The sequence below is a fragment of the Gopherus evgoodei genome, chromosome 7 (assembly GCF_007399415.2).
Source record: "Gopherus evgoodei ecotype Sinaloan lineage chromosome 7, rGopEvg1_v1.p, whole genome shotgun sequence".
Taxonomy (NCBI): domain Eukaryota; kingdom Metazoa; phylum Chordata; order Testudines; family Testudinidae; genus Gopherus; species Gopherus evgoodei.
The window spans coordinates 108,634,932-108,661,391 of NC_044328.1; the positions used below are offsets into that span (position 1 = coordinate 108,634,932).

General features: G+C 45.1%; 2 protein-coding genes across 6 annotated transcripts in view; both read left to right on the forward strand.

The window, feature by feature from the left end:
* CHCHD6 (coiled-coil-helix-coiled-coil-helix domain containing 6) overlaps positions 1 to 23,913 on the forward strand; it is a 181,336-nt gene extending 157,423 nt beyond the window's left edge. For 4 of the 5 annotated variants that reach the window (XM_030568431.1, XM_030568433.1, XM_030568432.1 and 1 more), the window contains one exon: positions 23,341 to 23,454. In XM_030568431.1, the coding sequence (XP_030424291.1) occupies positions 23,341 to 23,364 (24 nt within the window). In that variant the 3' untranslated portion in view covers positions 23,365 to 23,454. Of the gene's footprint in view, positions 1 to 23,340 lie in introns of all 5 variants that reach the window. The other variant, XM_030568435.1, reaches the window with a different exon arrangement.
* The window catches only part of PLXNA1 (plexin A1), a 401,191-nt gene that overhangs the window by 7,113 nt on the left and 367,618 nt on the right, over positions 1 to 26,460 (forward strand). The window lies entirely within an intron of this gene.

A 26,460-nucleotide genomic window follows, 5' to 3' on the forward strand; every position in this document is an offset into this window, starting at 1 on the left:
GTTCATACCTGACTGAATCTTTCACCTTTCCCTTCACAAATGTTATGGAGGGTACAACACGCGGATATAAGTGTGGGGTGGTTGTCATTGGCCAGTCCAGCTTCTCATACAGACAGCACCAGCAGCCCTTTAAACGGCCAAAAGCACACTCCACAGTCTTCCTACACTGACTTAGCCTGTTGTTGAACCGCTACTTGCTGCTGTCAAGGCTCCCTGTGTAGGGTTTCATAAGCCATGACATTAAAGGGTAAGCGAAGTCTCCAAGGATCACAATTGGCATTTTGACTTCCCCTATGGTGATCTTATGGTCTGGGAAGAACGTCCCAGCTTGCAGCTTCCTGAACAGTCCTGTGTTCCGAAAGATGCGTGTGTCATGCACCTTTCCAGACCAGCCTGCGTTAATGTCAATGATATGCCCACGGTGATCCACAAGTGCCTGGAGAACCATAGAGAAATACCCCTTCCAACTTATGTACTCGGAGGCTAGGTGGGCTGGTGCTAGAATTGGAATGTGTCCCATCTATCGCCCCTCGGCAGTTAGGGAAATCTGTTTGTGCAAAGCCAGCTTCAATATGATGCACATTACCCAGAGTAACACTTCTTCTGAGCAGGATGTGATTAATAGCCTTGCAAACATGCATCACCACGATTCCAACGGTCAACTTTCCCACTCCAAACTGGTTAGCAACCGATCGGTAGCTGTCTGGAGTTGCCAGCTTCCAGATTGCAGTAGCCACCCGCTTCTCCACCGGTAGGGCAGCTCTCAGTCTCGTGTTCTTGTGCCGTAGGGTTGGGGCGAGCTCAGCACACTGTCCCATGAAGTGGTTTTTCTCATCCAAAAGTTCTTCAGCCACTGCTCGTCATCCCAGACTTGCATGACGGTGTGATCCCATCACTCATCCCAAAACCGGTGTTTCACTATGGTGAGCATGTCCGTGCCACAAGCAATCTTGTGTTGTATGCTTTATGTGAGTCAACATCATCGTCGGACTCCTCACTGTCAGTTTGTAGCTTAAGGAGTAACTCGACTGCAATTTGTGATGTGCTGGTGAGACCCATCTGCGTATTCCTCAGCAGTTCGGGATCCATTCCTGCAGACCGGAAGGGAAGACAGAGCGCGCAGTACAAAAAATGTTGAAAGATGGCGCCAAATGTGGACAGAAACACAGGGATTGCTGGGATGTGAAGCAGTGCATCATGGGGCATTGGAACAGGACCCACAATGCCCCCAACCCTGCCCCCTTCCCACAAGCCACAGCGCCAGAATGGGAAGAGGTGCTCTGTAGGATAGCTGCACTGCATAATGCACCGCTCCCGATGCCGCTGCGAATGCCGCAAATGTCGCCATGCCAGTGCACTTGCAGTTGACAGTGTGAACACACTGCAGCACTTTCCCTGCTGCGGTCTCCAAGGGCTGGTTTAACTCTCAGCACTCTACATCATGGTTGTCCTGCCACAGGGAGACAGGCACACCTCTGCTTTGCCAACTCTTGCAATATGTCACAGTTTTCTTATTGCCCCAGCTTCTGGAGTCATGTGAATACATGAATCTCAGCATTCATTTTTTTTAAAAAAGTAAATTTTCTGTCCTTTGTGTTTACAAAGAAAATCTTGAAAATATGACCTGAGTCCACCCCAAAGATTCAAAAACCAGAAGGCAAATGAAAAGGATACTAAATTTATTGAAAACAATCTTATGATTTGAGTGGGATGGAGGGCTGACTCATAATTTTTTTAATACTTGGGGTGGGCAATACAGCACACTCTGGAGGGGGGAATGTATGTACAAACATTCAAAAATCATGGATCTGCAAAACTCACAAGAACACTTATTTGCATTCCTGTTTTTGACCCGTTAGAGGGCCACATTTTTTCTTTGCAGCCGTTGAGGGTCAAATCCTCTTTCATATGGAGGTGAAAACTGAGATTCTCATGTATCAGAGGGGTAGTCATGTTAGTCTGGATCTGTAAAAGCAGCAAAGAGTCCTGTGGCACTTTATAGACTAACAGAAGTTTTGGAGCATGAGCTTTCATGGGTGAATACCCACTTCGTTGAATGCATGTGATGAAGTGGGTATTCACCCACGAAAGCTCATGCTCCAAAACTTCTGTTAGTCTATAAGGTGCCACAGGACTTTCTGAGATTCTCATGTAATAAAGCCCCAGGTGCTGGAGTTATGTTGAGAAAAATCTCTATAGCACCAAATATCATGAAACTTGGGATAAAATCATAAGAACTGGCAACAGTGCACATCCACACTCACATACTTGTAGTTATGCACATTCACACAGGGATGAACATTCAGACTCAGGCCCCTCAATAGACTTTCAGAGATGCACAGCTAGACTCACAGGTCCATATGCACACTTCCCAATAATCCTGCAGAGAGGCACAGACAGACTCTCACAGGTGAGCGTCCACGTGCATTCACACAGGTTTCTCAGTGCGACATAGAGGCACACATACCTGCAATCTCTATGGTACACATTCACACCCCTCCGTTGCCCATGCAGAGGCATACGTGCGGTCAGACTCCCACAACATAAAGGTTTCCAGTAAAGCTGAAACTCGACAGCATTGTTTTCCCAATCACTGGCAAATGCACAGAGTCATTGTGTTGTCCTGAAAGCCGTGGTGCTTTATTTTCTGCAGGCTGAATGGCAGCTGTGGGTAATAATAACCCAAGATTTAAAAAGCCAACATTATAGGGGCATTTACAACCCACCGAGAGAGTGAAATCTCAGCAAGGCTAAGCTCTGTCTCCAGTGATCCTTCATTTTTCCAGCTTGATAAGGAAATGATGAGCAGCTCTAGAGAAATGGCCACCGCAGCGCACATGAAAGGGGAGCAGGTTGTCTGTTCAAACACCGCAGGAAGTGGAGTGGGACAAATGGAATAGCTCTCTGCAAATTAAACGACCCGCTTGTCCTCTTTGTGCTGCGTGGGCTGGCTTTGGGTGGGGTTTTTTTTCCATTATTATTTTATCTGCAGATGGATGAAATGCAGAGACTGGCTGGTTTCAGTGCAGTCACTTTCAGTCTCCATAATTCTGTGCCTCGTGCTGAGAACCCCCTGCTCATGGCTGTCCTTGCCATGAGATCACCAGTGAAAAACCATTTGTGCACCCACCCACCCAAATATATGGTAGGAATGTAACTCTTACTGTATTAAAACACCAAACTGACACTTAATGTGGGTTGGTTCCTGCCTTTCACTTAGGATCTCCTGGTCCATGTACAGAAGCAGCCACAAGTACCATGGTGAACTTAAACACTATGGCACAGGAAATATTTTCTTAGTGTTTTTCATAGTGCTACCAGTTGTACAGCAAAGGTCATCACCTTACTTAATTCAGATCTCAAGTTACCTCTGTCCCCACTGACCCCTGAGTTACCACGTTGTCAAAACCTATGTGGAAACTTTTTTGCAAACTATCCATTTTAAAGAAAATTCCCAGTATTAACAGAAGTCTGATCATTCATGACAAGAGCAAATCACTCGCATTTGGAATTGTCTTAAATACGGTAAAATCAAATGGAAAACTGCTATATTGATGGTGTGATGCAGAGTAAGTTTGAGGGAATCCAGATGAGAGACACAGGAAAGCTCAGGCTTTCAGTACTATGAGTTAACTATTAAAAATGTCTCTGTTTAAGTTAACAATAATTAATTTTGCTTTATTTAGTAGTGGCTTAGCAAGTCTTGAATGAATAGAACAGGGTATATTTTAAAACTGTATAGCTTTTTAAAAACTTTTTGAAAGTCCTAGCTTTTCCATGAATTCATGTGGCAGCTGCATTTCCTAGACTAAACAGGAAGTGTCTGTACATGACTGTTTCCACTCGGACACCATTTATAATTTTGGCAATAGTGAAATATTGATAGCTATTCTAAACACCATTTTGAAAAAATCATGTTTTAATAAGAGTATATTCCTCCCTAGCTATAGTTAATCACTATAGTTTTCCTTTTCTAAAAAATAACTCATTCAAGATTCTTGCTTTGCTTGAGGGAGGCAGTGTGATATGGTTACAGTAAAAATTGGGACCTAGGACTCCAGTGTTTTGTTCCTACCTCTGGGATGGAGTGTGATGTACTGTTTAGAGCAGGGAGCCAGGGGTTCTGTTCAAGGCTCTGCCTCTGACTCATGTTTCCATGGACAAATTACTTAATCTGTCCCTGCCTCTATTTCCTCATCTGTAATACAGAGTTATTACTAGAGCTGGGTGAAATTTTTTGATGAATAATTTCGCTGAAAAATGCATTTTTTTCAGTACACCAAAGGAATTTGTGAATTTGGGTCAAATTTGATGGATAGTGTAGTCTGACAAAAAAAATTCTGATTGTTTTCTAAATCAGAACAAACCATTTTGACTCTTGAAATTAAAAGATTCATTTTGACCATTCTGAAATGACATTTCCATTTTTTTGTTTCAAAATTGTTTTGTTTAGAAATTTAGCTAATTAAAAAAGTTCAAAACAAAACCCAAAGAAAACAAAACAAACCCTCACCCAAAATGAAACAAAAAAACTAGGTGAAATAGAACATTTTGTTTGACTGAAAATTAAATCTTTGTGGGATTTTTTTGTTGTTGAACTGATTTTTAATTTTTTTACAGCCCATTGCTCTGTTTTCATTATAGCACATATCTCAGGTTTTGATGAGCCTCAATTAATATTTGTATGTTCTTTGAGATCCTCTTCTGAAAGGCTCTCTAGGAAAGCAAAATATTTTGGATGGTTTGTTCTGCTCAGAGGAAATTGTCCAGTTCATGAAAGCTAAGTGGGGATATGTACCGTCTGCATGAACACAAACAGTGTGTAAATCTTGATTGTGTACCTCTCTTCCCTGTCTCCTCTCTGTTACATTGTTTTTCTTGGATTATAAAATGTTCAGGTTGCTAACTGTGTGTTCCTGTGTATTTGTACAAGCCCATGGCTTCAATCCTTGTTCTATCATGATGCAAAATATTAAATAATTTGTTCAAATGTTTAGTCCTTGTGGAAAGAGGATAAGTAGGTGTTAGCGCTACAGGTAAAGAATGGTTAGGGAGGGGTGAGGAAAGGATTCAGCTGAAGCATGAAGCCTGTTATTTGACAGAGCCTTTACATCAGAAGCATTGATGTATTCCCAGTTGACAGCTCCCTCATCCCCTCCACCTTCTCTTCCCTCTCGGGGGCTCCTGTTTCGGGATGAGTTGGTTCCAAACAGACAATACTTTTCTGCAGATAAAAGGACACCCAAGCAGCTGTGCTGGTATCTATCACAAACAGACACGCTCCACAGTGAGAGAAATTACAAGATGCGGCTAGCACCATTAGTCAAAAATTAAAACACCCTCGACCTGAGCTGTGTCCACAAGACACCCGCATAGCATATTTATAAAGTGTTGCTTTCTTTTCCAGTCTATTATGCATTTTAAACTGTTCTAGTTAAACATCCCACCTCAGGTCCTGTTTGTAAAAACTGGTTTTAGATGGCAGCAGGTCTCCATTCTATGTATCTTGGGTTAGAAGTTTGCAGCGATGGAAAGGGGAGATGATCATTTAGGCAGCCCTAGTGTCTTTTCCCAGCCGCCTCCATCTCGTTAACCATGGGAACTGTCACATTCCATCCTGAGGAGGAGAAAGTTTGTGGAGAAATACTGCTTTTTTAAAGAATTTTAATCTTGGAAATGGGCTTGGATCTGACTTAGATAGGAGGAGGCAATATGTGGAGAAACATCCTCGTTTCCCAGGATCGTTGCTGCTCTCCCTTCATTTGTTAGTGCTGCATTCAGTTATAGCATAATGTATGCAATTATGTTTAATAGCATTGGGTGAGTTGGATAAAAATGGTCAGCTATACAAAACCATTTTGCTGCAGTGTTAAGGAGTAATGACAACTGTGTGTATGTGGCTGTAGCGAAGCGATGACTCACTGGCACGGCGCCTCCTGTTGGTCATCCTGGGAATTAACTCTCCAGCTCTGGAGCACCCTCTGCTGGCCAATGTCCTACTTGTTGCTAGCCCCCCCGTGTCCTTCCTGGACCCTGGTGCCTCCTGGCAGTACCCCCACTCTCTGAGTCTTCCCACCCAGGGGAACCCCCAACCCTCTACCGCCACCTTGCCTCAGTGGCTACTGCCAGTCACCGTCTAGCTCCCACTTACTGGAGCAGACTGTAGTCTATATCTCTCATCATCGGCAAGGGGGGGTTGGACCTGCTGCCTTTGCCTACCCTGGACTGCACCTCTGCAACCCCAGTGCCCTTCTTTGGGCCTTTAGCCAGGCCTGCAGCCTGAGGAATTGCCAGGCTGGAGCTCCCCTGCTCCTTTGCCTTTCCCCAGCCCTGCTCTACCTCAGGCACCCTGCTCAGCTCCCAGGCAGCCAAGTCCTTCTCTCTCCACTGCTAGAGAGAGACTGCCTGAGCCTCACAGCCCTTTTATAGGACCAGCTGTGGCCTGATTGCGGTGTAGCCCCAGCTGTGGTTCCCTTCCCCGTCAGCCTAGTCACTGGCTCACAGCCCCAGCCCTTTCCCAGGGCTGGCTGTAACCCTTTCAGGGCAGAAGCAGGTGACTCTCCTTCTACAGTGGCCTAGTGTCTGCGCGCATCTGAGTTTGTGACTAGTCATGTCTATCATTGGTTCATGGCTAGGCATCTGCATGTGGGTGCATGACCAGGCACCTCTCTTCGTTTTTAATCCGTTTGTTAGCTTTCCTGTTTTATTCGGGTTTTGTGTTATACCCATCAGTGATCCAGTGGATCATGCATTTCCAGCAATGGGTGCTAAGTCTTCATTATGTGCTAGTTGAGAAACCTAGGCTGTCATGTTTCCTGGCTCCTTGACCTGGTAGAAAGGCAGGATCTGCCAGCAAATGTAAGGAAGTGAAACATTTGGATTTGGTGCGTGAAGGCTGGAGCCTCCACCCATGAGGTGTGGGTTCGGAAGTAGACAGTTTAATTTTCAGCTGCAGCCTAGTTTGTTCACATCAGAAAACATGATGAGAAATGCCTGTTACATTCTTGTGCTTGGTTGTTGCAGGTCTGCAGAGGCCCATCAATCAGGGGTTTAGTGTGGATGAGATCATAAGACTACTCTTCGCCTTGTAATCTAATCAGGTCTCTACGCACTGTTGGATACCACGAAGTTGAATGTGGTACAAATGCCTCGGTAGCTTTATAGATAAGTTTCTAGTGTTGAAGTGCTGCAGCACTGATCTGAAGGAGTCAGTCCTGCTTGGAGGCCATTTCATCTCCAGCTCTTATGGTTGTGCATTTCAGTTAATGTCTGTGTAAAATATCTTTCTGATTCACCCTTGGATTATTTATTCTGACACCAGTCAGTCATTGGTAGGTGTTTTATAAAAGCAGGTAGGGAAGGTTATACTCCTTACATACTTGCAAATAGACATTGTGTGCAGCTTTCCCTTTGCCCCAGCGCTGTCTTCTCTGCTGACACCCTTTCTCTTCTCCTTGCAGAGAGGAATCGACATTAACACCCATAAGCACGAGATGAATACAGCTATCATACAAATAAAATTACTGGCTGCCGAATGGCAACAGTTTAATGAAAATGGGAGCTGTTAAACAAATAAAGCCAGTCAAGCTCATAATACTTCTGGGTGGAATTTCAGTATATCACTGAGCAGAAATAGAATTAGGCATAGAAGAGGGATATCTAGGGAAGTCATTCCTGCCTGCATGTGTGCACTCAATATATGAGACTGGACAGGAGAGGAGTTTGCCTTACGCAAAATGTTTTCCGAGAGCTGAAGTAGAAATCAAAATACACAGTACTTTGCAGGAATCTTTTAAAGCAAGGTAGAAGTGGGCTGGCTAGCACAGCAAATTAATGCATTAGCTTTTCCTTTCCGAAGCCCGAGTTCAAATCTTGCTGTGGAAATAAATCCCAAGAGAATTTAGTGGTAAGAATTTGTACTTCTGTAGCATCCTCCAGTGACAAATAATTAATTAATGCACTTGGACCCTTGCAGGGCCACTGTGTGGTTGGTAAGTAGCAATATTCCTATTTTACAGAATGGTCAACTGAGGCAGGGAGTGACCTACCTAGAGTCATTCCGTGAAGTTTGTAGGAGAGCTGGGAATAGAACCCAGGAATCCTGAGTCATACACATTCTCTCTTGCCTCAAAACACCCTTACTTTCTATTAATCAAAGAACTATCGCATAGTATGGCGAGACTTTCAGCCTCTGCTAAGGAGAGTCTCAAGTGGCATGTAGCAGGTGATGCTACAGATCTGGACTGAGACATGGTGCCAGAGTTGTTCGGTGGTGAAGCCTACATACAAACTGTTCACATTGTAGATGGGGTTGGGTGTTGCAAACTTGTCTCTACTTGACTTTCATGAGCACTGAAATTCACAAGATAAATGTGATATTTTGAAAAGGGAAGGAGGAGGCATCGATTAAAAATGTGTCCAGTGATTATAAAGGGGCAGCATTGACTGCCTCAGAACAGAACAGCATCCTGTTTTCCTTGATCTTCCAACCACTGGCTGCTGTTTGGAGTTTTGAGGGGTTAAGGATATGTGGGAGTGAAGTTGGACAGTATTTAGGGATACAGAAGAAATTCAGGGAGTATTTTCTCTTTATCAGGATGACATTGTTTTAGAGGAAATCATGTCTTGACCAGACTTGGTGGACTTGGTTTCAGATTAATATGGATTCCCAAAGACATCAAAGTTGGACAGCATCAGAATTGCTTGGTGCACTAATGCACTATGGAATTTAATTCTGTGGGAAGTGTAGTGAGTGAACTGAGCTGAGAGTTTTTGAATTATCAAATGGAAGGGGGATGAAGAATCTAAAATTCTTGTGTCTGGCCAGAGTATGTTCATTTGACTTTAGTTACCACTCAGTCAGATGGCATTTGATGAGGCAGGGAAAAAAAATATTTAAAGGAGCCTCTTCTCAAATGTCAGTGGTTCCAAACATAATAAAGCAGGAGTGGGCAAATTTTTTGGCTTGGGGATCATATCTGGGAATAGAAATTGTATGGTGGGCCATGAATGGTCACAAAATTGGGGTTGGGCTTTGAGAGGGGGTGAAGGATCTGGCTGGGGGTGTGGGCTCTGGGGTAGGGCCAGAAATGAGGAGTTCAGGGTGCGGGAGGGGGCTCCGGGCTAGGGTTTGGGAATGAGGTGGCGGGGGTGAGGGCTCTGGCTGGGGCATGCGGGCTCTGGGGTGGGGCTGTGGATGAGGAGTTTGGAGTGTAGGAGGGTATTCTAGGATGGGACCAAGGGGTTCAGAGGGAGGGAGGGGGATGAGGGCTGGGACAGGAGGTTGGGGTGCGGGCTTGGGTGGGGCTGTTTGGGGTGCAGGAGAGTGCTCTGGGCTGGGATTGAGGGGTTTGGACGGCAAGAGGGGATCAGGGCTGGGGCAGAGGTTTGAGGTATGGGGAGAGGCTCAAGGGTGCAGGATCCGAGCAGCGCTTACCTCAAGCAGCTCCTGGAAGCAGCAGCATGTCCTTTCTCTGGCTCCTATGTGGGGGCACGACCAGGCGGCTCTGCACGCTGCTCCGTCTGCAGGCATCGCCCCTGCAGCTCCCATTGGAGCGGGACAATTGGACCAAATAGGAGCCAGAAGGGAGCTATTCCGCGGCTTCTGGGAGCTGTGTGGAGCGCCCTCCCCCCAACCCTGCACTCTGGCTGGAGCAGATTAAGCCCCAGACCCTGCTCCCCAACAGGAACACACAGGCCAGACCATAGTTTGCCCACCTCTGTGATAAAGTAATCCCTGCATGGAATCTGTAATGAATTATTTTTGGAACATTAGATATACAAATTCATGAATCTGAAATCCAGAGGGGTTTCCAAGGGTAAACTGATCCCGAAATGAATTTCTGCATATCTGACTTATATGTCTCCTCTGTTTCTTGCATATAGTCCTGCCTATTTATGGTTTTCGCTGGGATGAAGTAGATTTATTAAGTAACAGTGTGACATTCTGAATTCAGATGTCCAAACTACAGGCTTCAAAGCCAATATTCCTCTGATATCTTGGTGTCAATCTCTCTCCTCCGACTTCCTTTCCCTAGAAGTCTGCAGAAGTCATTGTCTGGGTTGGTTCTATTTCTTGCAGAGATGCAGTTTACTGGTGTCTTGTTTTATACTATCTTGTATCATGTGCTTTGTACTTCTCTAATCCCTTTAATCCAAGAGATTTGAACTACATTCCAACTATTTACTTTAATCTCTCAACCCATTGTAATTTGTAGTGTTGTTGTAGCCGTGTTTGTCCCAGAACATGAGACACAAAGTGAGTGAGATAATATATTGTATTGGACCAACTTCTGTTGGAGAAAGAGACAAACTTTAGAGCTACACAGAGCTCTTTTTTAGGTCTTGGAAAGGTAATCAGAGCATCACAGCTAAATACAAGGTGAAACAAATTAAGCATAAGCAGTTAACACATGTTGCAAGAAACCATTCAAGATGAAGTGGGCAATTAATACAACATAGAACCAGTCTCTATTGAGGCCATGTCTGCACTAGCACTTATGTCGGCAAAGCTTTTCTCGTGTAGTGTTAAAAAACACCCTCCTGAGCGAAATAAATTGTGCTGGCATAAGCACTTATGTGCACAGTGTTACGTCAATGGGAGATGCTGTCCTGCTGACGTAGCTAGCGCCACTCATTGAGCTGTTTTTAAGTCGACGGGAGAACTCTCTCCCATCAGCATAACACAGCTACATGGATACTCATACAGTGGCCCAGCTATATTGGTACAGCTGTGCCGCTTCACATTTGTAAGCGTAGACATGGCCTTAGTCTATGATTTGTAGTATCTAGCAAAGTTATGAAGTTAGGCTCTCAAGATTGCTTTTTGAAGGTATTGTGCAGGTTTCCTTTGAGGATGAGGACTGAGAGGTCAGATATGGCATGATTGTTTTGTGAAAAGTGTTTGCCCATGGGTGATAAGATGTTTTAGTGTCTTATCGTTTTTCTGTGCGAGTTCATTCAAGAGCATAGTGATTGTTCGGTTTCACCCACATCATCGTTGTTGGGACTTTTGATGCAACGAATGAAGTACACCATGTGTTGTGATAGGCATGTGTAGAGCCCATGGATCTTGAAAGGTGTGTTAATGGGGGGTGTTGATCATCATAGCAGTGGAAATATGTCTTCGGGATTTTCATTTATTATGGCAGGATCTGGTGCTGCTTTGAGTTGATGTGTCCTGGTCTGTGGGGAGCTTGCTTCTGCTGATGAGCTTGGCAAGTTTGGAGGATTGTTTGGGGAAGAAGAGTTCAGGGGAGATATCTTTCAGATTGTAGCCCTCATCAAATATGAGTCGTAATTGTTACAGTTACAAATTGTTTGTTACAAAAGGTGAGGGGTGGTAGGTGACAACTAAGGGTGTCTGCGTGCGCACACAGACACGCGCACGCACACACACACACAGTATCGAAGCAGGTTCTCCTGAGGTATTTGGCCCGTTCCATCATGTGATCTATTTCTCTGGTGGAGTGTCCTCCTTTGGCAAAGGCAGTTTTAAGTGTGTCAAGGTGTGTATCCCAGACTTTCACCTCAGATCAGATTCTATGGTGTCTGAGTATATGGCTATAGATAAGATTTCTTGTGCTGTCTGGAGTGTAGTTGGATCTATGAAGGTGAGTGTGGTAATCCTGGGGTTTCCTGTATACAGTTGTCTGGAGGGTTACATTGTTGAAGCTGATTGTGGTGCCCAGGATATTGATGACTGGTGTGGGAGTGTTCTTGAGGCAGTCTGATGGATGGGTGGTGGTGGTTGTAGTTGTGGTGGAAATTTGAGGAAGTTTAAGTAACCTGTCCTGAGGGTGATAATATGATTGATGTATTTCAGGCATATCATTGGCTTTGAGGTGCATTTTTCCAGAAATTCTTTCTTGAGGTGGCCCATGCAGAGAATGGCATATTGGAGAGCTATTCTAGGACCCATGGCTCTTCTCATGATTTGGGCAAAATGTTTGTTTGTTTTTGAATAGACGGTTATGGGTGAGGATGATATGGATGAGTTTGCCCTGTGTTTAGGATGGATACCTGATTGTTGTTCATTGTCTTGTGTAGATGTTTGAGGCAGGCAGTGATGCCATCATGGTGAGGGGTGTTGGTGTACAGGGAGATGACATCCATGGAGGCAAGGTTGGTGTTCTGAGGAAGGTTGTTAATGTTGCGAGTTTCTAGAGGAAATCAGTTATGTCTTGGAGGAACCTGGCCTTTTGTGTATTTAGTGGTTTGAGGATGGTTTCTATGAGTCCTGATATTCCCTCAGTAGAGTTCCGTGGCCAGATATGAGTTGTGTATTTTGGGAAACGTGAGGAAGGTCGGTGGAGTGAGTTCTTGCGGGGTGAGGTTATGGCTTTTCTCTTGGAGTTGTTTGGGGAAGGATTTGATAATAATCTTAAACTCCTGGGTAAATTATGGTGCAGGGTCATCTTTTAGTTCTTTATAGTAGGTGATGTCAGACAGTTCTGGGTTGGCCTTGTTGACACAGTAATCATCGGTGAGAACTATGATGGCACTCCCTTTGTCTGTTGATTTGATTGTTACCATTTGGTTGGATTTCAGGGGCTGTATAGCTCTTCCCTCAGTGGTGGAGTGACGAGCATGGGTGTGATGTTTGTTACAGATTTCAATCTGTTTTTTTTCTGTTTGTTTTTTTTTTAACTAAAGCAATCAATGTAATGATCAAGTATGTGTCCACTGGGGGTGACCTGTCAGATTATTCTTTTTTTCTGTGATTGTCAGTGGGGACATGATCGTTGTGGATGGTGTCATCTTTGTTTTGAAAGGATTCTTTGAGGCGGACAACATAGATGACACCCCAGCATCATCAGTTTATCAAGGACTCCCTAATTTAAGATGAATTACCTGTATTCTCCAAGGGACTGAACTTCTGGCCCACCACAGACCCTGATACCATACTAACATGGAGAACTAGAAGAATTCTTTCACTGATTCTGCCTTATCATCCCAGGGCAAACATTTTTCACAAAACAATCACTCTTATCTGATTTCTTAGTTCTTGTCCTCAAAGGAAACCTACACATCATCTTCAAAAGATGAGCTTGGGAGCTTATATTCATAACTTCATTAAAAGCCATGGACTTTATAGAGACACTGATTTTATGTTTCATTAAAACAATCTGTAGCCCACTAACCCTCCTTTTTCCTACAACTGCAGAGATGCTTAACAATTTGTTTCACTTTTTATTTAGCTGTGATGCTCTGATTACCTTTCCAAGACTTAAAAAAAGAGCTCTGTGTGGCTCTAAAATTTGTCTCTGTCTCCAACAGAAGTTGGTTCAGTACAATATATTATTTCACCCACCTTGTCACACTCAACCCCTGTGAGACAGGTAAATATTATGGCAGCATAGAGAGGTTACAAGACTGGTCCACAATGTTTCTTTGGCCTTGTCTGTACTAGTATTTTTTTATTTTTCTTCTAATTTCCCATGTTGCTCCAATTATTCAGTTCAACTGATTGTAGCCATGGTTATATATTCTCTGGTTCATTTAGATCTGCTCTGAGCAAGGTAAAACACAACAGTGGTTTTAAAAGTACCTTGAGCCACAGCCTTTCTACACCAACAACAATATTGCTACCCTCTGTCCTTACTTCACTAATGCTTTTGGGTTACAGTTTGTAGGACCAAAGTTTTATGTTGCATCACTGGGGTGATTTTCTATTACTTTTGGCTGTGGAAGTGGGAGTATTGCTCCCCTGGCTGCAGTTATCCAGGGTCTTTGGTATGAGGACTGACAACATTTCTTTTAATCCCACCTAAAACTAGGGTTGAATTTGTACAAATTGTAATTAATCTGCTGTAGAAAACATCAGGTATCTCCTGGATTCCTTTATCCCTCCTGAGGTCTAAACTACAAGCTTAAAGAGTGCAAAGGGTTATTCCAATTGCACTGGAAAGGAATATCTAGTGTTCTGTCCTTTCCCTATACATTCCTTTCTCTCAGTCTGTTCCTATAAAGTGCATTGTTGTGGTTGTACCTTCTAATGTGTATAGTGGGATGTAATTATCTTCATCCAAGGCGGAATCATTGTGTCTGGTTGTGAGAGGTCACAATCCTAATGGGAAATGAATTTTGAAGCAATCTTGAGCAACTCTAGTGGAGCCATTTCATACCACCAGAAACCCAGCCCCCATTTCACAGCAGCTGTATGTCCTTTTCCTCCAATAAGATATAGTACTAACTCTTGCAGCATGTCTAAACAAAAATCCTCAATAAACTGCAAGTCCCAGGCCTGGATTTGGGTTCTGATGATTATTGTTTTGTGCTGCCATATGGGAGACCCATCACCTAATCTTGATTGTTGTTATATACAGAGTCTAAAAATGAACTAAGTACTTTATGGAACAAATCAGACAATAGCCATAAGCCCTCCCCATCCCCTTTAGCAGTGTGTGCTGTGAGGCTGCCTCTGTGATCCAAGGTTCTATTCCTGCAGAGGCGAGAGGGAACATCCTGTTTCTTTAAGAGGTTGCAGTTCAGATAATGGCACAGTCAATAGAACTAAGTGATATAATAGACAGATGTACCAGCTTTTTATCTTGGGAGGGCTGGCTTTAAAGGTGGGCTAAATTACAAGGCAAATGAGCTTGGCCTGAGCCTTGTCTAATAGCAGATACTTTTTCATATTACAGAACATTAGCGACTGACAGAATTCAGCATGATATGGCACTTTTGGCTCAAGAAGGTCAGGATTGTAATAGCCAGGAGAGGCAGTAGCAGAGCAGGGGAGGGGTCAGCATAGGAATAGCAGGTGTGGTTTCAGGTTAGGATTGAGGTGCAGGGACAGAGCTGTGTGTGGAGCCCGGGATTAGAATAGCAGAGAGTGCTTCATGGAAGAGTTGAGGTGCACAGAGACATGAAGGGATTCAGGACTGGAATAACAGGGAGATGCAGGTGCCAAGCTCTGAGCAAGTGCCAGTATCAGAACAGCAGGATTAATCTAGCAGTGAAAGGCTTCCTGTACAATTTCCATCACTCCATAAGTCTTTATTGAAAAATAAAAAATAGTTTAATAATTGTCAGATGTATCCTGTTCCAAATCATTAAATGATGGGTGGGGTGAAGAGGAGTTCACAAATGAATTATTCTAAATTTTTCTCCTTTTGCATCACCACTTAGACGTGGGTGGAGTCTGCATGCCAGGCACAAGGAACTTCACTCTAGCCTGGTCAGCTTTCTTAATGGTGAAAACAAGATAAAATTAATGGACATTAATAAAAAACACCCTCAGTATTTATTGCAATCCATTAGCAATCATTCTCTCAGGAGTGACCCTTTGTGGAATTATGTTTGTTCCTCTTGCCCCCAGTGTTTTCCAGCTCAAGTCCAAAATAAAAAAAAAGCTGTGTACTCCCTGCATAATATGTTGGGGCTGCTGACTTGTTAGCGGACTGGACCCCAAATGGAGTCTGTTTGCTTACAGCATTCTGGGAATTGCAGAAACTCTCAGCCAGTGGGAAAACATTTCCTGTAAAGCAGGTGTAATGATGAGGGCTCTTTCTGGGCTAGAACAATGATCAGAGTGATTGTCCTGTGGAAATCAATATGTTATAATGCATGAACAAACAGGTGAGTCTCAGAACAACTAGAGATTAGTGGAGCTAGTGAATTACTCCATCTTCCAATCATACACTGATGACAGGAGGTGTAGTGGCAGAGCAAAGCAAACAGTGCTTCTGGTTTCTCGAGTCAAGGAGAAAATAAAAGAAATAAGTAGAGAAGATCTTTTTCCTTTTCCTTTTTTCCATCAGGCTGTGTAGACCAAGTGGGGGGCTTCCATGCTGATGTGCTCTCTGTGGTTCCCCACAATGCACTTTGTACCCTTTTGGAGGCTTTCCATTCTGCCATCATGCTGGCTTCTGAGATCTATATCCAGGAGTGAAGTAGGCCAGAAGCTATTTATTTCTGTTCTTCCTCTGTCTCTGCAAAGCTACTGGGAACAATTAACAGAGTAGGGGATGAGGAAGCAGAACTCTGTGGGTTGTTTATTGAATGAACCATTTTTCTTGGTGCTTAAACATCCTCCTGCCCCCTCTTAATCCAGACTTTGTGACAAGAAAAGCAGACCTCCCCAGTACCCTTGGACTGCGTGTTAGCCTGAAGGACGTGAGATAGAGAGGAGGAATCAAGCTGCTTTATTTTTGTGCAGTAAGTGTGTGGCTTAGAAGTGCTTTGATCCAATTGTCAGCACAGCTGCTCCTTGGACTAGACCATACACTGAATGCAACAATACCGATTGCACATAACTGAAAAATACCTGCAAATCAAAGTGACGCAAATGCCCTTAAAATTGGTTTGAGATACTAATAGTCCAGGAGTAAATGCCTTAGCCAGTAAAAAGGCCTTGAATACCCATCTTGGGACTGGCATTGTTTTCTGTGTTTTCTTGGAGGGCCCTTCTAAGTTAGCAAAAGTGAAAAACACTTCTGCAGTCATGCTGGCTAAAGGCAGACAACACGTGCACCAGTATTAAGGCTGCTGTGGAGAGGTATGATATGAACATAGGGCAGGGAGCCATGAACTCCAGAGTTGTAGTTCCAGCTCTGCCACTGACTCCCTCTGCATGGCTTTGAACAAGTTACTTCATATTTCTGAGCCTGTATCCCCCATGTAAAATGAGGATAACACTTCCCCACCTCCATGAGATTCTGGGAAGGTAACTGGTGTTTGTAAAGTTCTCTGGAGAGGGAAAGCCCCACAGAAGTGCTAAAGATAAGGCAGCAAGTGTCAGCATCTGCAACACAAGTGCAATCAGGAGTTAATATTCTGCACTCAGGTGATTGCACCCTGCTCAAAAAAGTCCCTTAATAGCTGTTTAGAACTCAGACCTTGGGGGAGCTCTCTTGGCAGATTCACAAAAAGATTCATAATAATTTAAATGAAAGTTTTTTTCCAAAGAGAGGATAAGCTGGTTTGGGGTGGGAGGTTACAGTGGCAGCCATGGGGGAGAAGCTTAAAACATCCATTTCCCCCTTTTTCTCTACTACCCTTCTCAGGGAGGGATTCAGGAGAGAAGGGGGATCCAAGACATTTGGCTTGTGGCTGGCAATCCTGATCCTGTTGCCATGGAGCCTGAGCGCTGAAAATAATATTAAAACAAACATAAAATAGTGTCCATCAGAGGCACCCGGCAAATGGCAGGGTTTTCTGCCATGGTGTTTGCTCGAGCTTTAATTTAACAAATGTGCCTTGCTCAGTGCTGAGGTTTGCCAAACATGGCTTCCCACAAACCACCAGAGGGAGCAAGTTTTACAGGGTATGAGGCTGTCAACTGAGAATGTTCCACACCTGCCAGTGAGTGCCAGGCATCACCAGGACCCTGACAGCCAGATCAACCCAGCCTTGATGGGGCAAAGGGGGAAAGGTTCCTCACTACAGCTCTATACTGACCCAAGTGATCTTAACTGGCTACCCTTCTGGCTGCATACACAGGGCAGAGGAAGATAATAGAGCAGCACTGCAAAACCTTGTTGCTGGGTTTACCTGGCCTTTGATCTTGGTACAAGGATGAGTGGGTTTACCTGGCCCCACATCTAAACACAGCCTCGAAAAGGACAAAATGTCTTGAGTTGAAATGATTGCAGAGCCTGACCCTTTCTTGTGCGCCCTGATGGAATCAGGGATGGAGGATAGCTGGCTTTCCATGCTGCTGCTGTGAGATGACAGACTGGCAGCCTAGTAGCTGGCTGATTTTCAGTGCTGTTAGTTGAAGGGAAAAGCCTCACAGTAGTAACGAGTTGTGGGTTAGTAGCTCAGATTGCTGCATGTCAGGAGAGAAAGGGGAGGTAGAGACAAGCAAAGCTGGAGATGCTTTCTAGACTGGACAAATTTCCCTTCCTGCTAGAGCTGTAGTTGTGTGGAACTATCTTGTATTCTTTATATAAATATAATACACACACACACACACACACACACGTTTAAAGATGCTAGACTGACACCACTAGAGACTGTATTCCTCCATCTACAGATCATGTATATCCTGGGCAGCAGCATGGCAAGCTCCTCCCCTCTGCTGCAAACATGCCTCACCCTTGTTCCTCCAAGTGTGACCGAGGATTATGGCCTCCATGCCCCCATTAGGTCCCTAGCTTCACTACTGAAATTGTAACAAGGAGACTACTTAGTGCCAGTTGTGGTGATTTATTATGAAGACATTTTGAGCTGAAGTTTCTAACTCATTTCATTGTGGGCCACCAAACGGCCATCGCACAGGAACAACTCTTGGTTGCTAGCTGACTTAGACTGGCTTTGAGGGATGGAATGCTGTGTATGCCATGTGAGGGATTTGTTTGGTTCATCCAGTGAAATCTGTGCACTCCTGGAATGGCATACTGTGGGAATGTGGAGGGTAAGCACCCAGCAGTTTGTTTAATTGGATAGCCTATGATAAGTGAGACAATTTCTACTTGCATTGTAAGTATATGTGCATATGATATTGTGACAAATCAGACCCCCCATCCATGCCTTCCCCCTGGCTTTTGCTGTGCAGCACTTATGACTGATTATCTCTTTACAGTGGCTGTGGGGATAGAACTTTGATCTCTGGCACCAAAATCACAGGCCCCCAGCATCATTAACCGTTAAAAATATAGAGTTCGTGACACACAGTTGATTCCATCCTGGAGGAGCAATGGTGAATTCATTAGCCAGCTCATACACGATGCCGTGTTTTTTGCTTTCTTTCTAAAATGAACCTAAGTACATATTAAGAGAGTTTCAGTGCCCCTCTGAAGCATCAGTCACTGGCCACTACTGGAGACAAGATATCACTGGTCTGTGCTGCATTGGTAAATGCTATGAGAGTGGGTCTGAGGGCATGGCTACACTTGCAGATGTAGAGCACTTTGAGTTAAACCAACCTTTGCAGAACGCAATAAGGAAAGCGCTGTAGTCTGTCCACACTGACAGCGGCCAGCGCACTGGCGTGGCCACATTAGCGGTGCTTGCAACGGCCACAGAGAGCAGTGCATTGTGGTAGCTATCCCAGCATCCAAGTGGCTGCAACGTGCTTTTCAAATGTGGGGGCTGGGGTGAAGTGTGACAGGGAGTGTGTTGTGTGTACGTGGGGGGGGAGAGAGCGTGGGTTTTTGGGGGGCGGAGAGCATGTCAGCATGCTGTCTTGTAAGTTCAGACAGCAGCAAACCTCTTCCCCCCCCACCTCTTTTTCTCACACACAGCATTCCACAGTAATGGTTGCTTTATCTCAGAGCAGATAAGCATGTCGGCTGTCAGAAATGGAGCTTTCAAAGGGCATGTCCAAAACAATGACAAGAGTGGCCACTTGACTTAAGGGGATTATGGGGTGTTTCCGGAGGCTGATCAGAGCGCAGTAATGCAACACCTCGTTCACACTGGTGCTGCAGCGCTCCAGCGGGGATGCAGCAAATGTTATTCTACTCACCGAGGTGAAATACCAGGAGCGCTCTAGCTGTGGAGTCAGAGCGCTCTACATGCCTTGCCAGTGTGGACGGGTAGTGAGCTAGTGTGCCTGGGGCTCCTTTAATGCGCTGAACTTGCAAGTGTAGCCAAGCCCTGGATCTCTGTGCCAAGAAGTGAAACAGTCATGGCTGTGAGAGGCTTCCATATATCCAATCAGCCATGTGCTGAGAGTACTTCAGTCTCCAAACACTGCCAGTCCCATAACCTTCATGAGCACAACATGCAGTACTCTCTTAGGAGGGCAAAAATTAATTAGTCACTCCATCCAGTGCATGTTGATCTTAGATGTAATTGTATCAAGCCTCCATTGGGAGCAGCCTGCGCTGATTGATAGTGCTATCCAACTGCAGCCTTTGTTCATAGAAACTTTCCTTGATGCGAGCTGCATGGCAGGAAGCAGGTGGGCAGCTCTGTCCTGCACCCTGCCAGCTTTGGGGTCCAATGCTTATTAGCCAGGGAGTTTCATCAAGTTCTATTTCTCTCTTTCCCCTCCCTCTCCCTCCCCCACCCCCCAAATGAGATGGATCCTGTGATGTTCTAGCATTAGAAATGCTTGTTAGCCTTCAGGTTGAGACATCTCTAGAGGTGTGTAGATAGTTTGGGGTTGGACGGATTTGATTTTAATCAGTAAGTGCTGGCTAATTGTCTTTCTCTCAGCAACTAAAAACAAATGAAAATAACTGATCGATATCACAATCTGAAGGGCGAAAAAGTGCTTTTTTAAAAGTTTTAAAATATAATTGAAGGGTGAGTTGGTGCATTAGTGGCTCTAGTAGAGAATGCAACATTCCATGATGCTTAACTAAAATGTTAGAATGAATATGATGAATTCTTTTACTGTGAAATGTATTGCTTCTTTGCTTATTATGTTTTGCAGTTTTTAAAATGTACTGCTTAATGTAAAACTTTAACTTTCTAATGATCAGAAGAATTACTTGGGAAATTAGAGCTGGTCAAGTAATATTAGGTTACTGCTGGAGTGACATCACAAGCTGCCGATGAATGTTATCCGGCACAGTGATGATATTCTTGTAAGGACCCCCCTTTCTGGGCCAGTGCTTGCAGGAAAAGCAGCTTCTCCCATAGGGAAGACCACCAGGCAGACAGGGGGATAGAGCTCAAATCCAGCCGGAATCTCTGGACTGCTGTGTGAGACCGCCATCATCCCTGAGTCACTCAACCTGCTTTCTGTAGCTGGCTTTAGCAAGATTCTTTAAACATGTCTAGGTTCTGTTTGCCCTGCAAAATGGAACCATGCTTTAACCCAGTAGGGGAGACAACCACCATCATAACTGGTTCCCTCAACATGCTTTTCACTGTAGTTTAGACAGACTGTCAATTTGCTGAATGTGCGGCTGGTAGGATGATGCTGTTGCTGATACAGGGAAGCCAACTATCCACTATATGAAATGGCATCAGACACCAGGAGCCTAGATTATAAATCACTGAAAGTACCCTGGGTATACAAGTGGTTGGCAATACTAGCATCTGCTTCTAGGCAAGAATGACCACTCATCCTTAAGGTTTTGACTCTGACTTAAAAGTAGAAACGTTTGCTGGCATCACACAAGTACCTTGGAAAGTAGCCTTCACTTGGCATCAGCTCTGCTGTCATCCACAGGAAGGGGAGGAGATAGGAGCTCATTACAGGACAGCTGTTTTCTTTGAACTACAGAAATGAGAGAAGTGGGAGTAAAGATGGGGAGACCATGGCATGCGCTGCAGCCACCATGATATCCTAAAAAGGGTTTGAACAGGCCCACAGATTTTCTGTCTTCTCTTACCATTAACATGACATGGAGTGTAAGTAGAGAACAGGGTTCAAAGAAGCTAAAAGATTCCTCTGGGGACAAAGCACATGAGGTCGGTCTGGGTTTTTGAAAGGTTTGTGTCACTCAGATTAAAAGCAAAAGTCCCTCAAACTTTGGTGAGGATCAGAGTGGTCTGTGGGACCCTCTATTTCTTCATCCTCTATCCTTCTCGTGTCAGACCCTCTGGAAGGAAGATAGGGTGCTGTTCCCTTCTAAGCTGGTCTGTACTTGTCCAAGTGTCAGGAGTGTATGTATGTATGTATAGATGGATAGGAAGTGTTCAGCTTCTTAGGGGCTGGGCAAAGTGCTTCAAGCCCTGCTGGGCCTAGGGAGTGAACACAGCACTAGATTGTCAGCCCTGCCATGGGGTGTTGTACTGTTACCCATAGCTGATCTGGAACTTGCCTAGTTTCCACCTGTCCATGGACCATCATGGGAGGATCATCACTCTTGCTGTTGATTGCTGGAGCAGAGCTTTCCAAAGCCAGTGTCAGAGCATTCATTCTCAGTGGAGAGCTCTCGCCTGTGGAACTTGCTCTTTCTGGTCTACCAGAGCTCAAAGTTGTTGGCCTTCAGGGCAGATTGTAAACTGCCTTGTTTAATCAGGGAAGGGTCAGAGCCCAGGCCCATCAAAAGGCAAGAATAGACATTTCTTTGTCATATAGGTCTCTGTGTGTGTCAGTTTGGCACCTATAGTAAGAGGCCAAGATGCTGCCGTGATAGGCACTGTATAAATATTCGATGGAAAAAATAATTAGTCTCCAATGTGATTTACGTTGGGAATGGTGACTCTTGAATCTGAGGCTAGAGACCTGCTGTTTCTCACCAAAGTCCTTATATCCCCATTGTTAAATCCTTCCTTGGACAAGTGTTTTCTTGTGCCTCTCACCAGAGCTTGTGCCTCATGTTTGATCCTGGGGCTGCTTTCACTTGGCCCAGGGTCAGCCTTCCCATTTGTGGGACTCAAGATCCCAGAAAGGTGGCAAATAAGGCAACAAGTTACTTCCTCTCTTACCTGTTATCAGAGCAGTCTGGCAAAAAGGTGTTTCCTTTTGTTCCAGCTCCACTATCAGAGGAGGTGATGGGGTCAGCCAGGCAGAGATTGTAGGGGATGGTGACCCCCTAACAAGCAGCCTTAATTTGGGTCAGCCCTAAGGACAAACAAGGAGGTTTTAACATGCTTTAGCTTGGTTTGGGGTTTCTCGCTGCTAACTCCCAGAAGCTGTATGGTGCAGGGGCTGACGAGGTGTTAGGTGTGATAGGGATAGCTCAGTGGTTTGAGCCTTGGCCTGCTAAACCCAGAGTTATGAATTCAACCCTTGAGGGGGCCACTTAGGGATCTGGGGCAAAAAATCAGTACTTGGTCCTGCTAGTGAAGGCAGGGGGCTGGACTCGATGACCTTTTGGGGTCCCTTCCAGTTCTATGAGATAGGTATATCTCCATATATTAACCTGGAAGAAATCCTTCTTGGCTTGAGCGGAAACCCAGGTCTGTTGTTTCACAACATGTAAGGGTGATGATCCAGAAAACAGTCTTGGAACAAGTGAACTGCTGGGTTCATTCCTCCTCTTCAAACCAACTTTGACTTTGCTAGAGCCTGAGAGGAAACCTTAATGGCAGTGTGAAGATCTCTGCTACTGAGAGCTACCCTGTGTAGTTACAGGATCTTCATTCAAAGCTCATCAGGAAGCAAATGGAGCTTTGGGATTTTTAACTTCTCCCTCCTGAGATGTTACAGACCTGTAAATTGGGGTGGGATCATGTTGATTTTGGGTGGAACAGGGTGGAAAGAGTTGAGGGGCCAGTTGCACATTTTGAAATGTTCTTCCTCTGCCATTTGGCTGTTCCAGTGACCTGTTCTATGATCCCTATTTCCCCCCCACATCTTGCTTTGTTTTGCAGCGAGGAATACCTGATAATCTTCTGAAAGGTGCTGTTTCTCCTGACTGGGTGTGAGCTGTATCTCATCCCTGCTCATGTTACTCATGCATCTCAGAAAGAAACAGTCCAGTGTCAGCAGTTGAATAACTAACCAGCCAGCTCTTCCCTTTGTCTTCTTCTTTCCGTCTTTCCCAGGAACTGTTGGTTAATTATGGATAAACCCCGGCAGCCACCAAAGAGCAGAGAACAGAGACCACAGAGGCCATTGGAAGCCCAACATCCTTCTGGATTTATGCTGACCAAAATCGGTGCCTTCTGTCTGTAGCAGTCCAAGAAAACGACATGATTCCTCTTCTGAACGCCTGCATGTATCTGTCTCACTGGATGTTTTTGGAGTTGGGGCAGGGGGAGGCCTTGAGCGGCAGCACAGTTCTGCCAAATGTGCTTCAACCTTTATATTCATTCATTGTGAAAAGAAGCCTGTCAATCGTAAGTGCCCACAGCACCGCAAGTAGCTTAGAGGCCCATGTGACTTAAGGCCCAGTTAACTCTGTACTAGTTTTGGTTTCACTTATGCAACCTGTGTTTCCAGTGCTGTTGCCTTTGTCCTTGTGCTCCAGAGAAAGGCATCTGAAGTATTGGGGGAAGCAACCCTGACCTGCTTGTTAGGATTAACTGTTCCTAGCATGCTCTTGTTGTTAACACCAGCAGACACATTCCTTCCCTTCCAAGGCTCCCCCCTAAGAACAATAAACTGTCTAATGGTCACTGTGTGTGTGAGATGTTTTCACCCCTGTGAGTCTGAGAATTGCTCCTTACTCTCCCTCTCCCCCTGCCAGCAGTGAAAATCTGTCAATTCCCAATAAGCATCAGGAATAGAGATAGGAATAGTTCCAATCACAGTTTGTAAATTAAAAAGCTCATTTGTTTCAGGCCAGGGGTCGAATGACTTTGGCTTTTCTGAAAGTACTTGGAAGGGGACAAAGCCTTGGCCGGAAGGGGATAAAAGCCTTGGCCAAAAGGGAACTAGCTGTGGTGAATCATGCTGCAAAAAGCTTCTTACCTAATAAAGAGTCCTCACTGCACCAATCTCTTGTGCACTCTCCCTCTCCTGCTCGCTGTAAACTCTCTCCTCTCTCTCTCACCCTCCAGCCCCGCTCCATTGTGTTCCCTCTTTGTGGAACAAGGGGCAGTGGGGAACAGCATGTCTAGCATTGCATCGCTGTCCATGTTGCGAGGCAGTCAGTCTATTTGGAATGTATTTCTTTGAGTGTCTCCTAGCATCGGCACGGCCTAGCTCTGGTCTGTGACTGAACAAGTCTGCACACTCTGTACTTATGTGTATAGTACGTGTAGAGATCGTTCTCCTATCTTTGACATGCAGCCACCTGTAGGTTGGGACCTGGTTCTTGATTTCCATGCCAAGAACACTATGTAATACTTTGGCACAGGAAATGAAGAATAACTTCTCCAGTTGAAACCACAGGGGCAATTATAGGGTAGCCAGAATGAAATGAGCAGGACTGGAATTTAGCCAAAACATCCAGCCAGCACCAAAGCTATTGAAGGATGGACTATGTCTTCAAGAACCGCATGAGATCAGGACCTCAGTTTAATGTCGCACCTCCAGCATTACAGTGCCCGGTTCAGTAGTAGAGTGCCACCTACTGAGTCATTATTGAACTTTGCCGCTCATCATGGGTGAACTTAAACTGGAAATGTGCCCATATGTCAGCTCAGTTTTCTAGCCTTTTATACTTGCTGTTAATCAAGCAGGACAGAGCTGCAAAGCCTTGTTCACTGTAAAAGGCACTGTGTTCACTCACTCATTGCCCTTCCTTTGTTAAAGTCACAGCTCTCCCTTTGATTCCAAATTTGCTGCAATGTGCAGATCAGACCCACTGGCCCTAGCAGAGGAGGGAAAGCTTCACGAACCAGAGCCGGGCCCTCAGATCTGTTGCTGGCAGAGCTGGGAGAGCTTTCTGTGCTGCTGCCAGGCCAGCAAGGTATGGCTCCTTTTCTGCCTACAGCATGTACAATCTGTGGAGCGGAGCACTAAAGCCACTACCTGCAGGAATTTAGAGGGGTAAGGTTCATCTCCAGGTGACTACTACTACTTAATTACTGTTGGCTTAGAGGGGTGATTGTCCCCATTAGCTTGCTGCCTTGTCCCGCCTCTCTCCCAGGTTTGTTTGGCACATGTGGTCTGCATGACCTGCATTTCAGCCGCCCCAGTTTGCGGGGTGAGGGTGGAGGTGATGATGGATTATGATGTCAGGGCTGAATATCTCTCCGAGCAGGCCAATTTTTTCCCTAAGGCAACTGTAATACATTTCCATTTTCTTTCATAATTAGCTTTATTTACCAAATTGGCAATTCCTCTGTTGAGAAATAACTGATTACAGCATTCAGGGAGTTGCTGTCATCTCAAGATATGCAGGTGTCTATGAAACATAAACAGATGCGATCGCTCACAAAATGAACCCAATAGATAGTGGGGGAGGGGAAGATCCAGTCATAAAAGGCAAATGCAACATCTCTGGCCTCGTTCAGGCTAATGCTGGCCAGGTGCACTACCACTGTTGTGCAGCCCCAGTGATGACAGAGTATCAGTCTGAGGCTGTCCGACACTTCCTAATGAAGTGCTTGATTAGTTTAACTGTCTTTAGTCCCTCTGCCCTTCAATCACTTCCCCAGTCCACTGGGGGGCCATCTCACCAGAAATCGTAGATGAGCTGATGGTGAAGTGAGGCTGGTCATGACGGAAACAGGACCAGCGCCAATGTTTTTGGTGCCCTAGGCGCACGGCCATTTCACCCTCCTGCTCCCCCCTGGCAAAATGGCGCCCCCCAATAATCCTGGCGCCCTAGGCGATTGCCTAGGTCGCCTAAATGGAAGCGCCAGCCCTGGACAGAAACCAACTCATTTTGTAGCCTCTGTTCTCACTGTCATATTCCTTACATACTGGTGCTTTAAGTCCTGATTCGGAAGAATTCAGTGAGAGCAGGATACATATGAAGACTGAAATAAACCCATCTGAGGCTGAGGCTGGGATATTGGCTTGATCTTCTCCTGGGAGCAGGGCTATGAAATGAGTTTTGGTAGTTCTCAGGATGTCTCCTTGCAGGATGGAATTGTGGTTCCACCTGCTTTCCAGAAAATCCAGCACACTTGTTACCCCCTCATTGCTGAATGATGCCATTGAAAGGTGCTAGCTGTCACATTCCCCCTCATCTTCCTCTGAGTCAACTGGGCTTGGGAGAAAACTGATCTGTTTGGAAAGCTCACGCTGGTACGCCAATGGTATCCTGGCCC